Below are 23,011 nucleotides of genomic sequence, written 5' to 3'. Positions count from 1 at the left end.
TCTAAAATGTGTATTTGTATTTCTGGCGAATCCCCAATGCTGCTGCGCAGGATCTAGCCACCTGTGCTGTGATCATTGCCTGCTCGTCCTTAAGCAGCCACTGGAGATAAATTCTTTCTGAATAACCAGGATACCTATCAATTATGGGGAGAATATGGTTTTTCCAAATAGCTCTATAGAAGGAACATTGAAGGAGTAGCTCTTAGTCATCTCAAGCCTTTCATTAGTATGCTGGTAATGGGAGTTTGCTCAGTCTTTGTGGTTTGAATGCTTAATAAATACGTTATATCTTCAAAGTGATTTCGTTGCTTTAGATCAGAGGTGTCCAGTCTTGGCAACTTTTAAGACTTCAACTGGACTTCAACTCAGCATGATTAGCTGGGAAATGTTGGTAGTTGAAGTCATTCTTAAAGTTGTCAAGGTTGAACACCCCTGCTTTAGGTGATCCATCTTCTGTCCACCAGACTTCCTGCAGCTTTCCTTAAACCTGTCCAAATTCATTGACTTATAAGCTCCGTGGGGATATCTGATGATTGTTTACTGTCTTCCAAAATCATGTTCATCAAGTCTACTAGGAAGCAATGGTGGAGATGATCTACTGTCTTCCTATTCATGTTTAAGAATGCCCCCAGAGCAACGCATTGATCTATGTCAGGGGTAGGCAACCTTGGCTCTTTTATGACTCATGGACCTCAACTCCCAGAATTCCTGAGCCAGCTAATTCTGGGAGTTGAAGTCCACAAGTCATAAATGAGCCAAGGTTACCTACCCCTGGTCTATGTGTTACACAGAATGCTAGATTAGCTATATCCTTGGCTTGATCCATCAAGGTTGATCCATCAAGGGATTGGAGAGTAAAACATATGAAGAGCAGTTGTAAGAATTGAGTATGTCTAGATTAATGAAAAGACAGATTAGGGGTGACAGGAGAGCAGTCTTCTAATATTTTAGGGGCTTTCACAAAAGATGATGGGGTCAATCTATTCTCCAAAGCACCTGAAGGCAGGACAAGAAGCAATGGATGGAGAGTAATCAAGGAGAGAAGCTACCTAGAACTAAGGAGAAATTTCCAGACAGTGAGAACAATTAGTGGAACAGCTTGCCTCTAGAAGTTATGGGTGTCCTATTGTTGGAGGATTTTAAGAAGAGACTGAACAACCATTTGTCTGAAATGGTGTAGGGTCTCCCGTTGAGAAGGGGTTGGACTAGAACAGGGCTTTTCAAGCTTTTCACCCATTGTACCACTTTTAGGATATGGCAACATCTGAGTACCACCAGTCGCCTAGCAAGGTGTCAAAAACTTGATGACCCCCCCCCAAAAGGAAAAAAGTGATGAAGTATAGGTAGTCTTCGACTTACAACAGTTCGCTTAGTGACTGTTCGAAGTTACAATGGCACTGAAAAAAGTGCCCCCCACCGGGCGGTGCTCTTCCTCCTGTCCGAGGTTTTCATTGTGAGCATTTCTGTTGAGGATTGGCAGTGGGGGTGGGGTGGGGGTGTTTGGTTTTTATTCCCCCCATCTGCTGGGTGGTTGCAGCAGGTTTTGGTCACTTCACATGACCCTGGGACACTGTGACCGTCTTAAATATGAATCAATTGCCAAGCATCTGAATGTAAATCAAAAGACCCTGGAGATACTGCAACATTCCAGCTGATCGGTGCTTCTTCTGGGCTCAGCAGAAGTGCCAGGATTAGTGCTACTTTCCAGCTGGAGTCTGGCGCTGATCCTGGCGCTTCCACTGAGCCCTGACAGCCCTGCAGCTCCAGCCATCTCTCTCTCAGGCTTGTGCGGTACTGCGCTGGTTCAGCTCATTCCCTTCCCCCTCTACCACTTTTCTAGGATGGTCACGTACCACCTGCCAGGTGCCAATGTACCACAGGTGGTACCCGTACCACTGGTTGAAAAGCCCTGGACTAGAAGATCTCCAAGTTCCCTTCCAACTCTGTTATTCTGTTAAGTTCTGAAGTCAAGCTATAGAATGGACCTCTTCTCTTATCAAAGATTCCGGCCAATGGAAGCCAAGAATGTTTCTTCTTTGCTCGCCAGTTTTTCCCCATTGGGTGATTTAAGACAATGGGGAAGCGGGCTGCAAATCAGGTGGCTTGGTTTGTTTTAGAATGTCCTTGGGTACCGGTTAAAACGATGCAGTTATAAAGTATGGAAAAGAAGCAACTGAAGAAGGATGGAGTTTCAGAGAAAACCTCCGGTTGGTGCGGAGAAAAAAATGACCATGGATTCAGGTCAGTACAGAGGCATGTTGGGACTGCCAAAATGGAGGTCGCGATTCAAATCCACACGTTCTGATCTGATTTGTTATCAAGTCATGAATTAGGATCACCACCCCCCAAAAAAAATCTGACCACAAATTATTGATTTGGTGTCTTCATTTATCCTTTCTAGATTTGTTCTCTCGGAACTAAATAGTGAACTTTAAAGCAGTGCTCCTCACCATGGGCAATTTTAAGTTGCGTGGACTTCAATTCCTAGAATTCTCCAGCCAGCTTGCATCTTAAATTTAAATTAAAATAAAAACGCATCCTAGAATTGTTAAGGTTAACAAACACTGCTAGCTGGCTGGAGAATTCTGGGAGTTGAAGCCCACACATGTTAAAATTGATAAGGTTGAAAAACACTACAGGTAGTTCTCAACTTACAACCACAATTGAGCCCAAATTATATGTTGCTAAGCAAGAAAGTTGTTAAGTGAGTTTTGGCCCATTTTACAATCTTTCTTGCCTCAGTTGTTAAGTGAATCACTGCAGTTGTTAAGCTAGTAATGTGGTGGTTAAGTGAATCTAGCTTCCCCCTTGACTTTGCTTTCAGAAGGTTGCAAAAAGTGATCACATGACCCCAGGACACTGCAACCGTCATAAATACGAGTCAGTTGCAAAGAGTCTGAATTTTGATCCTGTGACCAGGCGCAGGGGTAGGCAACCTTGGCTCTTTTATGATTCGTGGACTTCAACTCCCAGAATTCCTGAGCCAGCATGGCTCAGCTTGGAAACTCTCCCTTTCCCCTCAGCATGGCTGGCTCAGGAATTCTGGGAGTTGAAGTCCACGAGTCATAAAAGAGCCAAGGTTGCCTACCTCTGGCCTAGGCCTAGGCTGCTTTATGACTCGTGGACTTCAACTCCCAGAATTCCTGAGTCAGCATGGCTCAGCTTGGAAGCTCTCTCTTTCCCCTCAGCATGGCTGGCTCAGGAATTCTGGGAGTTGAAGTCCACGAGTCATAAAAGAGGTTGCCTACCTCTGGCCTAGGCCTAGGCTGCTTTATGACTCGTGGACTTCAACTCCCAGAATTCCTGAGTCAGCATGGCTCAGCTTGGAAGCTCTCTCTTTCCCTTCAGCATGGCTGGCTCAGGAATTCTGGGAGTTGAAGTCCACCAGTCATAAAAGAGCCAAGGTTGCCTACCCCTGGACTAGGGGATGCTGTGAGGATCATAAGTGTGAAAAATGGCCATAAGTCATTTTTTTTTCAGCGCTGTTGTAACTTCAAATGGTCCCTAGTCAAGGAGTTCTTTGTAGCCAGAATTGTGCTCATTTTTAACAACATTGCCAGAGGAACACCACAAGGAATTTCAACGGTCTTTTGGAGAGAAGGTGCGGCATGTTAGCAATGCTTTCATTATTCATAATAACATATTCAAATAAAACTGTGCCTCTTAAATATGGTGGTTGCTTCCTGATCCTTTTGCTCTTTCTTTTTGCACCTCAGCCGTTAGATCAGCTGTTCTGATCCAGCGGTGGTATCGACGCTATGTAGCCCGGCTCGAAATGCGACGGAGATGCACCTGGCGTATCTTCCAATCCATAGAATATGCGGGAGAACACGATCACATGAAGGTATGGTGGCAACAGGTGTGTGGAAGCATCAGCTCCCAGTTGTTATTTAATACAGAATAACTGTGTTGGAAGGGACCTTGGAGATCTTCTAGTCCAGCGTTTCTCAACATCCGTGTGACGGCGACCCCGTCACACGGATGCGCCGTGCATGCGCAGCGGCACCCCCACGTGCGCCCCCACCCCCGTGCGCAGCACGCATGTGCGGCCCCGCCCCCGTGCGCGGTGTGCATGCCCGGGCCCTGCCCCCACATGCGGGCCGCATGCGCAGCGCTGCCCCCTGAGGGGGGAAAATAGCGGATTGCGTTGTTTGGCGACCCCCGTAAAATGGTCGTTCGACCCCAAATGGGGTCATGACCCATAGGTTGAGAACCGCTGTTCTAGTCCAACCCCCTGCTCAGGCAGGAACCCCTACACCATTCCAAATAAATGGATGTCTGATTTCTTCTTGTAAACCTCCAGTGATGGAGCACCCACAACTTCTGGAGACAAGTCGTTCCCCTGGTTAATTGTTCTCACTGTCAGGAAATTTCTCCTTAGTTCTAGCTTGCTTCTCTCCTTGATGAGTTTCCATCTGTTGTTTCTTGTCCTGCCTTCAGGTGCTTTGGAGAACAGATTGTGGCATCCCTTCAAATACTGGAACACTGTTATCATGTCACCCCTAGTCCTTCTCTTCTGAACCTTTACAGAATACAGAATTCTGTATTGGAAGGGACCTTAGAGGTCTTCTAGTCCAACCCCTTGCTCAGGCAGGAACCCTACACCATTTCAGACAAGTGGTTGTCCAATCTCTTTTTAAAAACTTCCAGTGTTGGAGCACTTACAACTTCCGGAAGCAGGTTGTTCCACTGGTTAATTGTTCTCCCTGTCAGGCAATTTCTCCTTAGTTCTAGGTTGCTTCTCTCCTTGATTTAGTTTACATCCATTGCTCTTTTCTTTCCAATAAAATTTTATTGATTTTCTAATTTTTACAAATCATAAGTGCTTAATAAACAGCGTGTTGTCTGGGATCATTTTCTTACTTAACAATACATTTTAAAATTATTCTGTATCTTCCTTTTCTTTGTTCTTCAATATCGCTCTTAGTTTCTGCACATTCTGACATTTTTTTTAATCCTCTCTTCTTCAAGTGATGTTTCTTCACTTTTTAAATACTAAACAGATACAATTCTTTCTACTATTAATACATATACATACAATATTGAATATATGTTTCTTCATCATCATGTTTTTCTGATATTGTATTCTACTGATACAATTGCTTCTAAATTATAACATCTTTTCTATCCGATTTGTAACTCAATTTTATTTGCAATTACGGTCACCTTATTAGACCAATATTCTTGCTTTCCCAGCTCTTGTTTCCATTTTGTTTTCCCTTCAGTGTTCAAAATATCTTTATACATTACGATTAGTTCTTCTTTTCATTAGAAGACATTTCTACACATAGTTGTATGTCATTAAACTAGACATACCTAGACATAGTTATGGTGAAGGAGGGTAGCCCAGGAGGGCAAAAATAAGAAAAGAGAAAATAAATGTATGTTTCTTCTAGGTTTTGACAATATTATTTTGATCTTCTGCAGCTCAGCCATTTCTTTGACTATCTCATGGAGAACGTCGCATCAAAAAACACGAAAGACAGTAAGTGTATATATAATTATAGTCCTCGATTTATGCTCCCCGAGCCCCAAATTTCCATTGCTAAGGAATACAGTTGTTGAGTTTTGCCTCTTTTTATGACCTTCCTGGCCACAGTTCTTAAGTGAACGACTGGAGTGAATATGTTAAAAGGGGATCACATAATTCGGGGACACAGCAACGGTCATCAGTATGAGTCAGTTGCCAAGCGCCTGAATTTTGATCACATGACCATGGGGATGGTTCAAAGGTCGTAAGTGTGGGGGAAAAAACAGTCGCAAGTCAATTTTTCAGTGCTGTTGTAACTTTGAAGTGTCACTAAATGAACTATTGTAAGTCAAGGACTACCTGCGGGCACATTTTTAACTTTTCTGAACTGTCTGCATTAATATCTGAAATATCTTAAAATTTTGCTCTACTCCTGCCAAGGGGATTTCCTTAACCGCATCCTGTCGGAGACAGATAATACGAAACGGATCAAACTGGAAAAAGGAATGGAATCTATGGAGGTACCAGTTAGTTACAGAGGCCCTCGACTCAGTTTCCCCCTGACACCGGACGATGCGGTAAACATCCTGGACGCCTTCAGAAACAATCAAGTAAGTACTTGAAGAACAACTATCTCAATGTTGCTTCTGGGAATGGACCAGAGATCCCTAAAACTCTTTCCAGGTTGTTGTTGTTAGTTGCAAAGTTGTGTCCGACCCATCGCGACCCCATGGACAACGTTCCTCCAGGCCTTCCTGTCCTCTACCATCTTCTGGAGTCCATTTAAGCTCAGGCCTACTGCTTCAGTGACTCCATCCAGCCACCTCATTCTCTGTCGTCCCATTCTTCTATTGCCCTCCATCTTTCCCAGCATTAGGCTCTTCTCCAGTGAGTCCTTCCTTCTCATTAGGTGGCCAAAGGACTTGAGTTTCAACTTCAGGATCCAGCCTTCTAAAGAGCAGTCGGGGTTGATCTCCTCTAGGACTGACCGGTTGGATCGCCTTGCAGTCCAGGGGACTCTCAGGAGTCTTCTCCAGCACCATAGTTCAAAGGCCTCCATTCTTTGGTGCTCAGCCTTTCTTATGGTCCAGCTTTCACAGCCATACATTACAACTGGGAAAACCATGGCCTTGACTATATGTACTTTTGTTGACAGGGTGATGTCTCTGCTTTTTAGTATGCCGTCTAGATTTGCCATAGCTTTCCTCCCCAGGACCAAGCGTCTTTTAATTTCTTGACTGCAGTCCCCATCTTTCCAAGTAGTCCTTGGCTTGCAAGCTTTCGTTTAGTGACCGTTTGAAGTTACAACGGCACTAAACATGTGACTTACCATTGTTCCTCGCAGTTACGACCATCACAGCATCCCCACAACCATGTGATCTGAATTTGGATGTATGACCACCACATGTATTTACGATGGTTGTGGCATCCTGGAGTCACTTGACCGCCATTTGCAACCTTCCCGGCAGGCTATTTTTCCCAGTGCCATTGTAAATTTGAACGGTCACTAAATGCACTATTCTAAGTCGAGGACTATGTGTGTAAAGGTCCTGTTGGCTAGCTAGCGCTAATTGGCTCGCTCTGTTGGAGTTGGTGGGAGTGAAGAACACAGGAGAAGCTACTAGTTATTAATACATGAACAGGGAGCAAAGCCCACCTCCTTCTAGCACTGATGATGTTACCTAGTTGGGTCATGAAACGTCTGCAAGAAAACAACCAAGCTCAGAGAGCATCATGTATTTACAATGGTTGTAGCATCCTGGAGTTATGTGACCACCGTTTGCAACCTTCCCAGCAGGCTTCCGACAAGCAAAGTCAGTGGGGGAGGCCAGATTCATTTAATGACCGAATGATTCACTTAACAACTGTGGCAAAAAAACTCATAAAATCAGGCACAACTCACCTTGCGTAGCAATGGAAATTCTAGTCTCAATTGTGGCTGTAAAGTGAGGACTGCCTATAATGGAGAGGGGTGTATTGTTAGTTTACATTTCTTACTACCCAGTGCATTTGCACTCATATACACATTTTGTGTGTGTGTGTGTGTTGCTCTTTGCAGCTTTTGGAAATATAGGTCTTCCTCCACTTAGAACAGTTTGTTTAGTGACCATTTAAAGTTTTCAACGGCATCGAAAAAAGTGACTTATGACCGTTTTTCACGTTTACGACCATTGCAGCCTCCCCATGGTCACGTGATCAAAGTTCAGACACTTGGGAACTGACTCACATTTATGACGGCTGCAGTGCCCTGGGATCACAGGATCCCCTTTTGCCACCTTCTGGCAAGCAAAGTCAATGGGGAAGCCGGATTCACTTAACAACTATGGCAAGAAAGGTCATAAAATGGGGCAAATCTCGCTTAACAAGTGTCTTGCTTAGCAACCGAAATTTTGGGCCCAATTGCAGTCGTAATTCGAGGACTGTCTGAAATTCAGGTCAAGGCTCAACCTCTCTCCCGTTGCCTTTTCTAATGTTTTTTTTTTTTCTTTATTCCCAGTAGCAGCTTCATCCTTACTATGTTTTAAAACTCTTCCAAGAGGCGGAACACCATCTCAGCCAGCTGCCAAATATTAACAGAATCTCTACCTGCTACAGTGAGGAGATCACCGTGTGTGGTGAGTCTACCTGTTGTAAATAGGTAGAGCCCCTTGGCAAAGTGGCAAGGAAGAGAAGAGCGCTCCTGAGTCCAGCAAAGGAGACCTGGCCTTGTTTCCCCTGATACCCAAAGCAGAACAAGATGAAAATCTTTCTTCTCTGTTTCCTTCCTGTCTTTGCAGCTGTTTCTATATTTATACCTGGATTTATGTCCCTATGTTATTGCACTGAGTTGCACTCAGCCACCTAGAGCTGGTCTCCATAGTGAGATGGGTGGCAGATTAGATAGACAGATGACAGACAGATAGAGGAGAGAGAGAGAGAGAGAGAGAGAGAGAGAGAGAGAGAGAGAGAGAGAGAGAGAGAGAGATGATAGATAGATAGATAGATAGATAGATAGATAGATAGATAGATAGATAGATGATAGCTAGATAGCTAAGCTAGATAAATGATAGCTAGATAGATATAGCTAGATAGATATAGATGATAGAGGGAGATGATAGATAGATAGATAGATAGATAGATAGATAGATAGATAAATAGACACAGCTAGAGAGAGAGAGAGAGAGAGAGAGATGATAGCTAGATAGCTAAGCTAGATAGATGATAGCTAGATATAGATAGATAGATAGATAGTTGATAGCTATAACTAGATAGCTAGCTAGATGATAGCTAGATAGCTAGCTAGATGACAGATAGATAGATAGATAGATAGATAGATAGATGATAGATGACAGATAGATGATAGCTATGCTAGATAGCTTATATCTATATCTATATATCTACATCTATATCTATCTCAATAGATAGATAGATAGATAGATAGATAGATAGATAGATAGATAGATAGATAGATAGATAGATAGATAGATAGATAGATATAGGATAGAGAGGGGGAAAGAGAGGAATTATTTAATGTAATAGTTTGAGATCTGTACTAAAGATATTTGTATGTTATTGAATTATTGACCAACTCAGCCGCCACGTTGCTTTTCAAATATTTAAATGTAAAATTAGAAAATTAATAATTTTGTTTCAAAACAAAAAAGAAGAGAGAGAGAGAGAGAGAGAGAGGGAGAGAGAGAGAGAGATTTGCCTAAAGGTCTAAACGAGGGGTCTCCAACCTTGGCATCTTTAAAACTTGTGAACTTCAACTCCCAGCATTCCCCAGCCGGCATGGCTGGCTAGGGAATTCTGGGAGTGGAAGTCCACAGGTCTTAAAGTTGCCAAAGTTGGAGACCTGCTCTAAACCATTGCAATATGCGGTGAAGTTTGGGCTTTTAAATGAGGGGTAGGAGACTTCTGTGTGACTGTTGCTCAAACTCCAAAACTAGCAGGCAGAAATTCAACAGTCTAGCCAAGGTTGACTGTCTACGGCTACATGCTATGATAGCAAGCGGCCTACAAGAATTCATATCTTCCAGGAGTTTAGTTTAATTCCTGATAGACTTGCCCATGATATCTTACCAGCAATAAGGAAATATTTTGGCATTTTGATAGCTTAGTCTTCTCTCAAGCTCAGTAATGTCCTGCTTGATGTTAAATCAAACCACTGCACTGTGCAAGGAGCACAGGATTAAATTGACTTTAAAGATGCTTTCCAATTTATACATTCTAGGGTTCTATCAAATTCTTCACCGAGATAACACTTTCTCCCTTTCTTTTATTAGGAGACCTACATGGGCAAATATTTGACTTGTTTCACATATTTTACAAGGTAAGCAGAGCGTGCAGGACGATATGTCAAAAGCAATCGAAATGAATCAATCCTGACAAAAATACCTCGATTCTAATTTTCCCTGCAAGAAAAGGCATGGTAACTCTTCCTTAACCAAGATAAAACAAATTAACTATACTTTTTGCTGATTGTTAGACTTGCTATGGTAGAGCAATAAAACACACAACATTCCTCGGTATCAATGAATCTTGGCATCTGTGAAGAACACTCCCATCAACGCTGTCAGGAAAAGCCATTAGTACATAAACAGGGAGCAAAGCCCTCTCCTTTCTAACACTGATGATGTTACCTAGTTGGGTCATGAAACGTCTGAAAGAAAACAACCAAGCTCAAAGAGCACCAAGGACCTCACAGTTGTCCTCCTCCTCCTCCTCCTCCTCCTCCTCCTCCTCCTCCTCCTCCTCCTCCTCCTCCTCCTCCTCCTCCTCCTCCTCATACCAAACTCCCTTCTAGCACTGATGATGTTACCTAGTTGGGTCATGAAACATCTGCAAGAAAACAACCAAGCTCAGAGAGCACCAAGGACCTCACAGTTGTTGTTGTTGTCATCGTTGTCGTCGTCGTCGTCGTCCTCCTCCTCCTCCTCCTTCTCCTAGCACTGATGATGTTACCTAGTTGGGTCATGAAATGTCTGCAAGAAAACAATCAAATCAAAGAGCACCAAGGACCTCACAGTTGTCCTCCTCCTCCTCCCCCTCTCCCTTCTAGCACTGATGATGTTACCTAGTTGGGTCATGAAACATCTGCAAGAAAACAACCAAGCTCAGGAGAGCACCAAGGACCCCACAGATTAAGGCTTCCTGGAAGCTTATCTCCTAATCTTGCCGTCCCACTGAAGTTCCATTTTAGAGATTTTTTTTTTTCCTCCTTACAGAACGGACTTCCTTCTCCGCAGAAGTTGTACGTCTTCAATGGTGACTTTGTGGACAGAGGCAAGCATTCCATTGAGATCCTGATCATTCTCTTTGTTTTCCTCTTGATTTACCCCAAAGAGGTCCACCTGAATCGAGGCAACCATGAGGATTACATGATCAATTTCCGGTATGGAATTTAAATCATTTGCAGAAAAGTAGGGTGTCTATTTTTTATTTTGTTTATCTTTGTAAGCCACCCAGAGGTACTGAGCATGAGTTGGATGGCCATATATATATATATTTAAAATAAATAAATAAATATTTTCTTCAGTGTACATATTATTATTGGATAGACGGCGTCACCCGACAGATGGATCTGCAATTTACTGACCCACCGCATCCAGTGTGTAGTGCTTAACGGAACTACAACTTCATGGAGGGAAGCATGTAGTGGGGTACCCCAAGGATCTGTCCTAGACCCAGTACCCTTCAACATATTCATAAACCTTGATAGTCATTAAACAACCTCTTATAAGTTGAGGTGAAAGCTATAGGGAATAACCTAGATGACTAGGAGGAAGAACGGTTAGCAAGATAAGTGGATCTTGAGCCCTGGCCAAGAAAGTAACTTGAGAAAGCGTTGGAATATATGTTCGAATGTATTTTGTATTGCAACAGAATTATTCAGCCAGTAGATGGCAGTGTTTAGTATGCATCTATGGTTATAATCTATGGTTTCTTTATTTTGTGAGAAGAGTTTCCTGTTTCCTGTTATATTAGTAGAGTTGAGCAGTAAAGCACATGGTGACTGTGCTCTTTGTTTGCTCTATGTGGTCCTTTATGTGAAACAGAATTTCTAAAGAAAGTATCTCGGACAAGCCCCTCCCTAGTTCGTACCAAACTAAAAGGATGGAGGGGGGAAGCCCATTCCAACTGGCAAGATTCTGTTACTATACCTGTTGCAATAAAACTAGTGCCTTCTTACATGACGTAGGTTTCTTGGTCTGCTTTATCTCGCAGGGCTGAAAATAAGTCAAAACTACAGGTAGTCCTCAATTTACGACGACAACTGAGCCCAAAATTTCTGTTGTTAAGTGAGTCATTTGTTAAGTGAGTTTTGCCCCAACTTTTCTTGCCACAGTTTTTAAGTGAATCCCCATAGTTGATCTGTTAGTAAACTGACTGTTAAGTGAATCTGTCTTTCCCACTGACTTTGCTTGTCAGAAGGTCTCAAAAAGGGATCACATGACCTTGGGACACAGTAAAGGTCATAAATATGAGTCAAGCATCTAAATTTTGGCCCCCTGATTGTGGGGATGCTGCAACGGTTGTAACGATCATGGCACATTTTTCAGTGCTGTACTACCTTTGAACAGTCACAAAATGAACTGTTGTAAGTTGAAGACTACCTGTAACACTTTTAAGATTGTCATTGTTGTTGTTTTGCTCTCCTTCCGAGACATCTATTTAAAGCCTTCTCTTCTCTTCTGCCTGTAGCTACGGGTTCACCAAGGAAGTCACACGCAAATATAAGGTACTCCGGTTTGCCTACCTATTGCATCTTCTGTGGTGTCGGATACCCCTGAACTGCGCAGCCTAGTTTTTGCACTCTGCTCCTCTTCCCTCTAGGATCATGCCAACAGACTCCTGGCGGTGATCAAGAACGTCTTCAGCAGCCTGCCATTGGCAACTGTGATTGACAGGAAGGTCCTGATTGTACATGGAGGCATATCTGATAAGACCGATTTGGAACAGCTAGCCAAAATTGAGAGGTGTAAGGTATGGCGTTAGAAGAGGACCTGCTTTTATTTATGGAACAGAACAGAATAGCGGAGCTGGAAGGGACCTTGGAGGTCATCTAGTCCACAAACTGCTGCTCAGGCAGGAAACCCTACACCATTTCAGACAAATGGTGTCCAAACTCTTCTTAAAAACTCCCAATGTTGGAGCATTTACCACTTCTGGAGGCAAGTTGTTCCACTGATTAATTGTCCTAACAGTCAGAAAATTTCTTAGTTCTAGGCTGCTTCTCTCCTTGATGAGTTTCCATCCGTTGCTTCTTGTCCTGCCTTCAGGCGTTTTGGAGAATAGCTTGACCCCCTCTTCTTTGGGGTAGCCCCTGAGATACTGGAAGACTGCTATCCTATCCCCCCTCGTCCTTCTCTTCATTAAACAAGACATACCCAATTCTAGCAACCTTTCTTTATATGTTTTAACCTCCAGTCCCTTCATCATCTTCGTTGCTCTTCTCTGCCCTCTTTCTAGAGTCTCAACATCTTTTTTACATCGTGGTGACCAAAACTGGATGCAGTATTCCAAGTGTGGCCTTACCAAGGCATTGTAAAGTCGTAGTAACACTTCACGTGATCTTCATTCTATCCCTCTGTTAATGCAGCCTAGGACTGTGTTGGCTTTTTTGGCAGCTGCAGCACACGGCTGGCTCATATTTAGGTGATTGTCCACTGGGACTCCACCTCTAAAGATGATCAGAAAATTCCTTCTTATTTGAACTTTGGACCTCTGTCTTCCTCTTGGTCAGTGATGGGGAACCTTTTAGAGACCGAGTGCCCAAACTGCAACCCAAAACCCACTTATGCATCATCGGGTGCCGGGTGGGTGTGGCCCATTGGCTGGGCGTGGCCGCAGTGGTAATGGCAGACTGGGTGGGACTAAAAAGTTCAATCAATCAATTACAACTTTGCGAGATCTTTTTTTCCTGCAGGAAGTTGAAATTGATTGATTGATGAACCTTTTTTTTTTGCACACGGCGGTGGAGGCCTAAAATGAAAAGGTTTTATAAAACCCAGCTGAAGGCCTAGGACTGGGGCGACGGTACGCATGCCCACCGAGAAGGCTCTGCGTGCCACTTGTGGCACGCGTGATATAGGTTCGCCACCACAGATATAGGCACTCCAAGATCACTTTGTTTGTTCTTTCCAATTCCATAACTGGATTGAAAATATGGTTCTAAAAAATACCTGATTCTCAGTCACATATTCAGTCTCTTTCTTAATAGCTCCCTCTTTGGTGTCTCCTTCTCATCTTAGATTCTCTCTGTGCTAACACCAAAGAGAAGAAAATCTTTAGAGTATATCCCAGCTGAAGGTGGCAAACTGGCCAGGAGTAGTTCCACAATCAAAGTCTCCCAAGGGGGACAACAGACAGTCCAGGAAGCTGCGAGATCCTCCCGCATGTCCCCTGGAGTCCAGAAAATCCCAGGACCCAGTTCATCTGTGGACTCAGAGGACTCAAATGAATCCACATGCTATGAAGATGATGACATTGAACAGGTAAGCATTTGGAGAACTGCCAAAATTCCAGCAAGCAGAAAAGTAGAAATGAATCCAGCTTAAGGTAGCAATAGCTGACCAATCTGTAGGAGAAAGAGCGCAGAGCCTGGGGGTGGAGTCAAGAGAGTCATCATCCTAGAATCATTATGCTCCCACAAGGCCAACCCTTCTTGATTCTGTTAATTCTTTTTTTTATTATTAATTTTTAAGAATTACAATCTTTGGAGCTTAGTAAACAACATGTTGTCCGGGTTCACATATTTAACATTAAGTTCTTCAATATAAATCTATTCAGCACTGCACAATCCAGTATATTTTCTCTGATTCTCCTTTCTTCCCCATATTGTTTCCATTTTCCCCTCATTACACAATTACAATTCTTGGTATTATTGATGTATACAAAGTTAGATATAAACCTCTTTGTCATATTTTACTAATATTATACAAATAACAATACTATCAATTCATAAATCAATATCTGTTTTTCATGCTTCTGTTAAAATTTGATTACCCATCAATATTTAAAGTATCTTTGTCAGTTATGATTTTCTCAATATTAATTACATTTATATAGCTAAAATACTTTGTAGTCGTCTGGGAACTTTCTAGTTGTAGATTTAATTTGGAGATTTGCTCATTTATATTATCTAAATTATTTTTAGTCTCATTATGGTTTCGTTTTATGTCCTCTTTGTCTACAACAATTGTTTGGTGAATTAGTTGTAGTGTAGAGTATATTTCTTTCTGAAAGATGTTTATTTTTTCTTGAAGCTTCATTCCTGGAGATCCTCCAGTCACCAGTCTCAGTAAGAGTAGAACAAAGTTTCCTCTAGCTTTCTGGACTTTACATGTAGCCTTTATAATCCAATAGATTCCAGAATATACGTCCAGTCCCAAAAGCAGTATTTTATAGTGATCCTTTGTCTCAGGCATCCAAAAATTGTCAGTCAGGCAAGGTTATAATCCACAATGTTCAAAATGTTCAACCTCCCTAAAAACAACTCAAAAGTCTCCTACATTTTTCTCTTTACCCTTCCCTTATTTTTTCCTTAATTTTTTTCTTTGTATTTTTTTCTTTTATGTTTTGATAAACTAATAAAAATTCGAAACTCTCAGAATTTCTAATGTTGATGCTATTCCCTACTGACTTTTCTTTTGAACGTGGACTTACATACTTAACTCATGAATAAAATTAAAATAAAGCAACCCCCATATCTGTGACTTTGCTTGTAGGTTGTGGATATTCTATGGAGTGACCCTGATCCTAGACCTGGATGCACAATGAATTTGGAAAGGGGCGGAGGCTGTTACTTTGGACCTGATGTAACAGATATGTTTCTGCAGAAACACCGCCTGCAGTTCATCATCCGTTCTCACGAATGCAAGCCAGAAGGTTATGAATTCAACCACAGTCGGAAGGTAGGCCCAGTGGAGGATCAGTGTTTAGGATATTACTGGAGAGGTACAGGCTAACAGCAAAAGCTTCTGGGTTGCAAAAGTGCATAAGGAATAGAATCATAGAATCACGGAATCACAGAATCATAGAAACATAGAATCACAAAGTCACAAAATCACAGAATCATAGAATCACAAAGTCATAGAATCACAGAATCATAGAATCACAGTATCATAGAATCAAAGAATCACAGTATCAAAGAAACATAGAATCACAAAGTCACAGAATCATAGAATCACAAAGTCATAGAATCATAGAATCACAGTATCATAGAATCACAAAGTTACAGAATCACAGAATTATAGAATCACAGAATCATAGAATCACAGTCACAGAATCACAGTATCATAGAATCACAGAATCACAAAGTCACAGAATCATAGAATCACAGTATCACAGTATCATAGAACCACAGAATCATAGAATTACAGAATCATAGGATCACAAAATCACAGGATTACAAAAGCACAGGATCACAAAATCACAGAATCATAGAGTCATCATAGAGTCATCATAGAATCATCACAGAATCATAGACTCAGAGAATCAGTCATAAAATCATAGGGCTGAAAGGGACTTTGAAGGTCTTTTAGACCAACCCCCTGGCTAAGGCAGGACTCCTTTTACTATCCTGGACAAATGGTTGTCTAATCTTTTCTTGAAAACCTCCAGCGATGGAGCACCAACAACTCCAGGAGCCAAACTGTTGCATTGATTAATTCTTACATTCAGGAAATTCTTCCTTATTTCTAGGTTGGTTCTCCTTCTGACAAGCTTCCTCCATGGCTTCTCGTCCTGCCCTCAGGTGCTCTCAAAAATAAATTCCCTTTAAGTATTGGAAGACAGTTACCATGTCTCTCCTAAACCTTACTTTGGTTAGGCTAAACGTAACTAGATCCCTTAGCTGTTCACCATATGACTTTGCTTCGAGACCCGTTGTCATCTTTGATGCTCTTCTCCGCCTTTTTTCTGGGAATTCAGCATCTGTTATGTATATATCAACTTGCTAAGCAACCCAGTTGCAAGTTAATGGGTACCTATAGAAATAAAAGCATGGGTTGTATCATCAATATGAAGCTCAACCCAGCGGCAACTCCACAGGCTAACCCATTTCTTCGGGTAGTAACTTACCAGCAACTTACTTAGACAACATGGGATCCAACCATTGTAGTTAATGGGCGGTTGTTTTTTTTGCCAGAATATGGAAGCAAAGGCCAAAAGTCATAAATTGCAGGACACTGTGACTACGCTCTTTTTGTGTGCTGCTTACATTTTTATTTGGGTGATTTGTGAAAATCATTTTGTGAATGATATTAACGGTGGGTTTGCTGTGCAAATAATGCACAAATGTGGATTAAGGGAAAGAGAAAGATTTTTCCCGCCATTCGTATCCAACTTTAGAGCACGGTGCTTATCTCTATTTCTTGGATGAGGGAGCCAGCCTTGTCTGAAGATGCTTCTGTGGTCACGTGGCCAGCACAGCTATACACCGAGGCACACAGAATGCTGTTACCTTCCCATCAAAGTGGTACCCATTTATCTACTTGCATCTGCATGCTTTCAAGGTAGGCAGGAGCTGGAGCAAGGAACGGGAGCTCACCCTGTTGTGTGGCGCTCAGGTCTTGAACCTAGGCCAGGGGTAGGCAACCTTGGCTCTTTTATGACTCGTGGACTTCAACTCCCAGAATTCCTGAGCCAGCCATGCTGAGGGGAAAGGGAGAGTTTCCAAGCAGAGCCATGCTGGCTCAGGAATTCTGGGAGCTGAAGTCCACGAGTCATAAAAGAGCCAAGGTTGCCTAGCCCTGACCTAGGCTGTCAGCTTTCCAGCTGACAAGCTCGGCGTCTTTAACCAGCGAGCATCGCGGTCCTACAAATGTGGATTAAAGCAAAGCGAAGATGAACACGTAGGTTTTGGAGACTTTAACATGGGCACGCCTGTAAATCTGTTGTACTCTTGTTTTGTCTTGACTAGGTCATCACCATATTTTCGGCTTCCAACTATTATGCAGTGGGCAGTAACCGGGGTGCTTACATCAAACTGGGACCTGACCTCATACCCCATGTGGTTCAGTTTCAAGCCACCAAAGGAGTATCCCGTCAAATGAACATAACTCAACGGTCAGCCAGCACTGCGGAGAGTTGTACCCCCACTAGAGATGGGAAGGCCTGGGAAAAAAAACTGAAAAAATGGGGGGGGGGAAAAGGGGGGGGGTTCCATTTTTTTTTCCAAAACTTTTTTTTCCTGGAAAAATTGAAAAAAAAAAGGAGTGTGGAATATATTCTATTCTATTCTATTCTATTCTATTCTATTCTATTCTATTCTATTCTATTCTATTCTATTGCAATCTATTCTATTCTGCTCTACTCTACTCTATTCTACTCTACTCTATTCCCCATTTTCTGTTCTGTTCTATTCATGCAATTTGTAAAACTACAAAAAAACTGAACTTTTTTTTTCATTTTTTTCCAAAATTTCCATTTTTTTTCTGGAAAAAAACAGGGAAAAAACATTTTTTCCCCTCATGGCTTCAAAATTTCTGGAAATTTTACATCTCTAACCCCACCACTCCTGAAAGGACTTTGGGCAGGGTTCCAAACCAGCAACCCGTAAGTTGGCCTTGAACTGTAGCACAGTTTGTTTAGTGACCGTTCGATATTATAATGGCACTGAAAAAAGTCACTCTTATAGACCCTTGCAGGATCATCAGTCACTTTGAATCCAGGTTGTAAATATTTTTGGGGGGTTGGAAATAAAGGAGAATATTGGTAGCTCAAGTTGAAATGAGAGTCCTTGGTGCTCTCTGAGCTTGCTTGTTTTCTTGCAGACATTTCATTACCCAGCTAGGTAACATCATCAGTGCTAGAAGGGAGTATGGGAGGAGGAGGAGGAGGAGAGGGAGGAGGAGGAGGAGGAGGAGGAGGAGGAGGAGGAGGAGAACTGTAGTGTCCTTGGTGCTCTTGGTGCTCTCTGAGGTTGGTTGTTTTCTTGCAGACGTTTCATTACCCAGCTAGGTAACATCATCAGTGCTAGTAGGGAGAGCCAGTCCATTCCCTAGTAGCACAGACGATGTTACCTATTTTGAATAATGAAACATCTGCAAGAAAACAACTGAGGTCAGAGAGCAGCAAGGACCCCTTCTGAGGGTCGGTCATAACTTAGAAAGATAGCTAGATGGCCCGTTGTATGTTGAGGACTACTTGTAAGGAAAAATAAATGGTGATTCAGGCAAAGTTCCCCCCCCCCTCTTAATTCCATCTGATTTATTCCAGTGAAAATAGATGATTCTGTTCTGTGATCGGTCTCTCAAAGTTTGCCAGTCATCCCGAAAGGGCACAGACTGAATGTTTTTTTTGTGCAATTTCACACGGCAGAAATGTCCTTTTTTCTCTCCCAGGATCAGCCGAGTGGAGGAGTCAGCGTACCAAATTTTAAAAGAGCAGCTGTTTGCCCACAGGTCAGAACTCACTGTAGCGTTCAAGAGCTACGATAGGAAGAACACAGGTAAGGCTAACAAAGAGACATATACATATTTTTGACAGGGAATGAACATGGTCAGAAAATCAAGATGGGGTCTCTGCCCATAAAAACTTGGCAGGTGTATTGGCGTATGGTCTGGGAATGGGCAATAGAAATGACTACGCAAAACATTCAGTACAAACCTGAGACGTTGCTGTTAGGAATACTTTAAAAAAATGTAAGTAAAGATGACACATATTTATTCATTCACGTAGTCACAGCGGCAAGGATATTATTTGCGCAAAAATGGAAAGCTACGGATGTACCGAGTGGGGAAACATTAATTCAGAAAATCATGTATTGCGCAGAATTAGACAGAATAACTAAAAGATTAAAAAATCAGGATGAATCAGATTTTTTATCAAATAGGGAATAAATTTTATAGATGGTGGGGAAAAAAAATGGAGGTCATTGTAATGAGAAAAGCCAAGATTGAGATTAGAATGTTACTGTAAAGAGATTTATTTGTAATTAATGTAAATATGGACTGAGATGTCTGTCAAATGTTGATTTACCATGTTCAATGTTTTTAATTCCTTTTTTTTAATTCAATAAAATTTATAAAAATTTAAAAAAAAAAACCTTGGCAGAGTGTTGATGGCACCATGATACCAATGAAGGAGAACATTTATAGTTTAGGGTTGAAGTGAGGGGTCCTTGGTGATGTTTGTGTTGGTTGTTTTCTTGCAGACGTTTCATGACCCAACTAGGTAACATCATCAGTGCTAGAAGGGAATGGGGTTTGTGGAGAGGAGGAGGAGGAGGAGGAGGAAGACTGTGGGGTCCTTGGTGCTCTCTGAGCTTGTTTTCTTGCAGACATTTCATTACCTTAACTAGGTAACATCATCAGCGCTAGTCAGACTAACACTGATAACGTTACCTAATTAGGGTAATGAAACGTCTGCAAGAAAATAACCAAGCTCAGAGAGCACCATGATAGCAAATAGCAATAGCACTTAGACTTATATACTGCTTCATAGAGCACTAAGTGGTTTACAACAGTGGCCCCCAACCTTTTGGGCACCAGGGACCGGTTCCATGGAGAGATTTTTCCATGGACCGGGGGGGAGCGTGATTTCATGGGGGGCGGTTTTCACTTGCTTGTGCGTTCCAATTTCTGGCATGCCGCACCCCAGTGCCAGTCCATGGACTGAGAGTTGAGGACCTTTGGTTTACAGAGTCAGCCTATTGCCCCCAACAATTTTGGGTCGTCATTTTACCAACCTCAGAAGGATGTCCTCACTGTTAGGAAGTTTCTCCTTAATTCCAGGTTGCTTCACTCCTTGACCAGTTTCTAACCATTGTTTCTTGTCCTGCCCTGTGGGGCTTTGGAAAATAAGTTGATTCCCTCTGCCTTGTGGCAGCCTTTCAAGTACTGGAACACTACTACGTCACCCCTGTTTCTTCTTTTCTTTAGACTAGCCAGATCCAAGTCCTGCAGCCGTTCTTTGTATGTTTTAGTCTCCAGGCCTTGGATCATCTTAGTCGCTCTTCTCTGAATTTTTTCCAAACTCGCAACATCTTTTTTGTGATATGGTGTGGCTGCATTTTACAATAATTTTGCCGAAAACTGGCAGTTACCTCTGGTTTTCGGCAAAACGGTGCCCACAGTGAACCATTGGTTCAGTTTACGACTACCGCACTCGCTTAAGAACCGTGCTACTTAAAAACCACAGATTCACTTAACCGTCACCAAACCCAGGATCCATTATGGTCGTAACTCAAGGACACCCTGCAACACTGGACCTTCACCAAGTCATTCTTAATCACCCTATTTTTGTGTTCTCATAGGCCTCATCACCATAAACGACTGGGCAAAAGCCATCGAGTCGGTCCTCCAGCTGGGACTGCCATGGAGGATGCTGAGACCACATCTGATACTGCAACTGACCAATGGAAAAGTGGACTACAGGACGTGGCTGAAAGACATTGTGACGGAAGAGAGATCTGCAACCCAAGAGGTATTGCAGTAGAGCAGGGGTGTCTAACTTGCAACGTCATGTGACGTGTCACAACATATCGCAACTTTTTTGCCATTGCCGGCAGTGGGGTGGGTGCGGTTTTGCTATGATGCATCTGGTCTGCGGGCCGGCAGTTTGACACCCCTGCAGCAGAGGGTCTGTGGGAATGAAGAAAACCAGCATCATGCCAATAGTCGTGTTCTCCTTCTACACTTAGGCAACAAACAACAAATGTACAGGTATAGATTAGGTGAAATTTAACTCAATAGCAGTAACTGTAAGAGGAATCTTGGTGTCCTAGTGGACAGTCACTTAAATATGAGCCAGCCGTGTGCAGCAGCAGCCAAAAAAAGCCAATACAATCCCTGGCTGCATTGAATCAAGATCACATGAAATATGAGTACTGCTTTATAAAGTCTTAATAAGGCCACGCTTGGAGAACTGCATCCAGTTTTGGTCACAATATAAAAAGATGTTGAGACTCTAGAAAGATACAGAGAAGAGCAACAAAGACGATCAGGGGCTGGAGGATAAAACATGAGGAACAGTTGCCAGAATTGGGTATATCTAGTTTAATGAAGAGAAGGACTAGGGGTGACATGATAGTGTTCCAATATTTGAGTGGCTGCCACAAAGGGGGGGGGGGTTCAACCTATTTCCAAAGCAAGACAAGGAACAATGGCTAGAAACTAAAAAGGAGAGATCCTATTCAGAACTAAGGAGAAATTTCCTGACCGGGAGAACAATTAATCAGTGAAACATCTTGTCTTCAGAAGTTGTGGATGCTCCATCACTGGAGGCTTTTAAGAAGAGACTGGACAGCCATTTGTCTGAAATGGCATAGGGCAGTGATGGCGAACCTTTTAGAGACCGAGTGCCCAAACTGCAACCCAAAACCCACTTATGCATGGTCAGGTGCCGGGTGGGTGTGGCCCATTGGGTGAGCGTGGCTACAGTGGTAACGGCAGACTGGGTGGGACTAAAAAGTGCAATCAATCAATTCCAACTTTCCATCTTTTTTTTCTGTGAGTTGAAATTGACTGATTGAACCTTTTTTTTTGTACATGGCGGCAGAGGCGTAAAGCGAAAGAGTTTTATAAAACCCAGCTGAAGGCCTAGGATTCGGGCGACGGCGCGCGTGCCCACAGAGAAGGCTCTGAGTGCCGCCTCTGGCACCCGTGCCATAAGTTCACCACTACTGGCATAGGGTCTCCTGCTTGAGCAGGAGGTTGGACTAGATAACCTCCAAGGTCCCTTCCAGCTCTATTCTATTCTATTCCATTCCATTCCATAACTTCTATTCTGTTCTATTCTATTCTGTTCCGTTCTTTCCATTCCATTCCATAAATTCTATTCTGTTCTGTTCTTTTCTGTTCTATTCTATTCCATTCCATAAATTCTATTCTATTCTACTCCATTCCATAACTTCTATTCTGTTCTATTCTGTTCCGTTCTTTCCATTCCATTCCATAAATTCTATTCTGTTCTTTTCTATTCCATTCAATAAATTCTATTCTATTCTATTCTATTCCATAACTTCTATTCTGTTCTATTCTGTTCCGTTCTTTCCATTCCATTCCATAAATTCTATTCTGTTCTATTCCATTCCATAAATTCTATTCTATTCTATTCCATTCCATAACTTCTATTCTGTTCTATTCTGTTCCGTTCTTTCCATTCCATTCCATAAATTCTATTCTGTTCTGTTCTTTTCTGTTCTATTCTATTCCATTCCATAAATTCTATTCTATTCTATTCCATTCCATAACTTCTATTCTGTTCTATTCTGTTCCGTTCTTTCCATTCCATTCCATAAATTCTATTCTGTTCTGTTCTATTCTATTCAATTCCATAAATTCTATTCTATTCTATTCCATTCCATAACTTCTATTCTGTTCTATTCTGTTCCGTTCTTTCCATTCCATTCCATAAATTCTATTCTGTTCTATTCTATTCCATTCCATAAATTCTATTCTATTCTATTTTATTCCATTCCATAACTTCTATTCTGTTCTATTCTGTTCCGTTCTTTCCATTCCATTCCATAAATTCTATTCTGTTCTGTTCTGTTCTATTCTATTCCATTCCATTCCATTCTATTCTATTCCAAATCTGTTATTCTGTTATTCC

At 42.2% G+C, this 23,011-nt stretch overlaps 1 protein-coding gene across 2 annotated transcripts in view; it reads left to right on the top strand.

The window, feature by feature from the left end:
• Positions 1 to 1,859: 1,859 nt before the first annotated feature.
• Positions 1,860 to 23,011, top strand: part of PPEF2 (protein phosphatase with EF-hand domain 2) — a 24,135-nt gene continuing 2,983 nt past the window's right edge. Inside the window, exons 1-14 of one of the 2 annotated variants that reach the window (XM_039350314.1) lie at positions 1,860 to 2,241; positions 3,717 to 3,844; positions 5,428 to 5,485; positions 5,912 to 6,081; positions 7,971 to 8,085; positions 9,736 to 9,782; positions 10,678 to 10,844; positions 12,155 to 12,191; positions 12,287 to 12,436; positions 13,705 to 13,947; positions 15,181 to 15,366; positions 17,376 to 17,521; positions 18,799 to 18,905; positions 20,712 to 20,881. In XM_039350314.1, coding sequence (XP_039206248.1) covers positions 2,184 to 2,241; positions 3,717 to 3,844; positions 5,428 to 5,485; positions 5,912 to 6,081; positions 7,971 to 8,085; positions 9,736 to 9,782; positions 10,678 to 10,844; positions 12,155 to 12,191; positions 12,287 to 12,436; positions 13,705 to 13,947; positions 15,181 to 15,366; positions 17,376 to 17,521; positions 18,799 to 18,905; positions 20,712 to 20,881 — 1,782 coding nt within the window. In that variant the 5' untranslated portion in view covers positions 1,860 to 2,183. Of the gene's footprint in view, positions 2,242 to 3,716; positions 3,860 to 5,427; positions 5,486 to 5,911; positions 6,082 to 7,970; positions 8,086 to 9,735; positions 9,783 to 10,677; positions 10,845 to 12,154; positions 12,192 to 12,286; positions 12,437 to 13,704; positions 13,948 to 15,180; positions 15,367 to 17,375; positions 17,522 to 18,798; positions 18,906 to 20,711; positions 20,882 to 23,011 lie in introns of both variants that reach the window. The other variant, XM_039350313.1, reaches the window with a different exon arrangement.

Source organism: Crotalus tigris, unplaced genomic scaffold, assembly GCF_016545835.1.
Source record: "Crotalus tigris isolate CLP2741 ecotype Arizona unplaced genomic scaffold, ASM1654583v1 scf7180000018322.853269, whole genome shotgun sequence".
Lineage (NCBI taxonomy): Eukaryota > Metazoa > Chordata > Lepidosauria > Squamata > Viperidae > Crotalus > Crotalus tigris.
The sequence above is the reverse complement of the archived record's forward strand: the minus strand, read 5'-3'. Positions and strand labels throughout refer to the sequence as shown.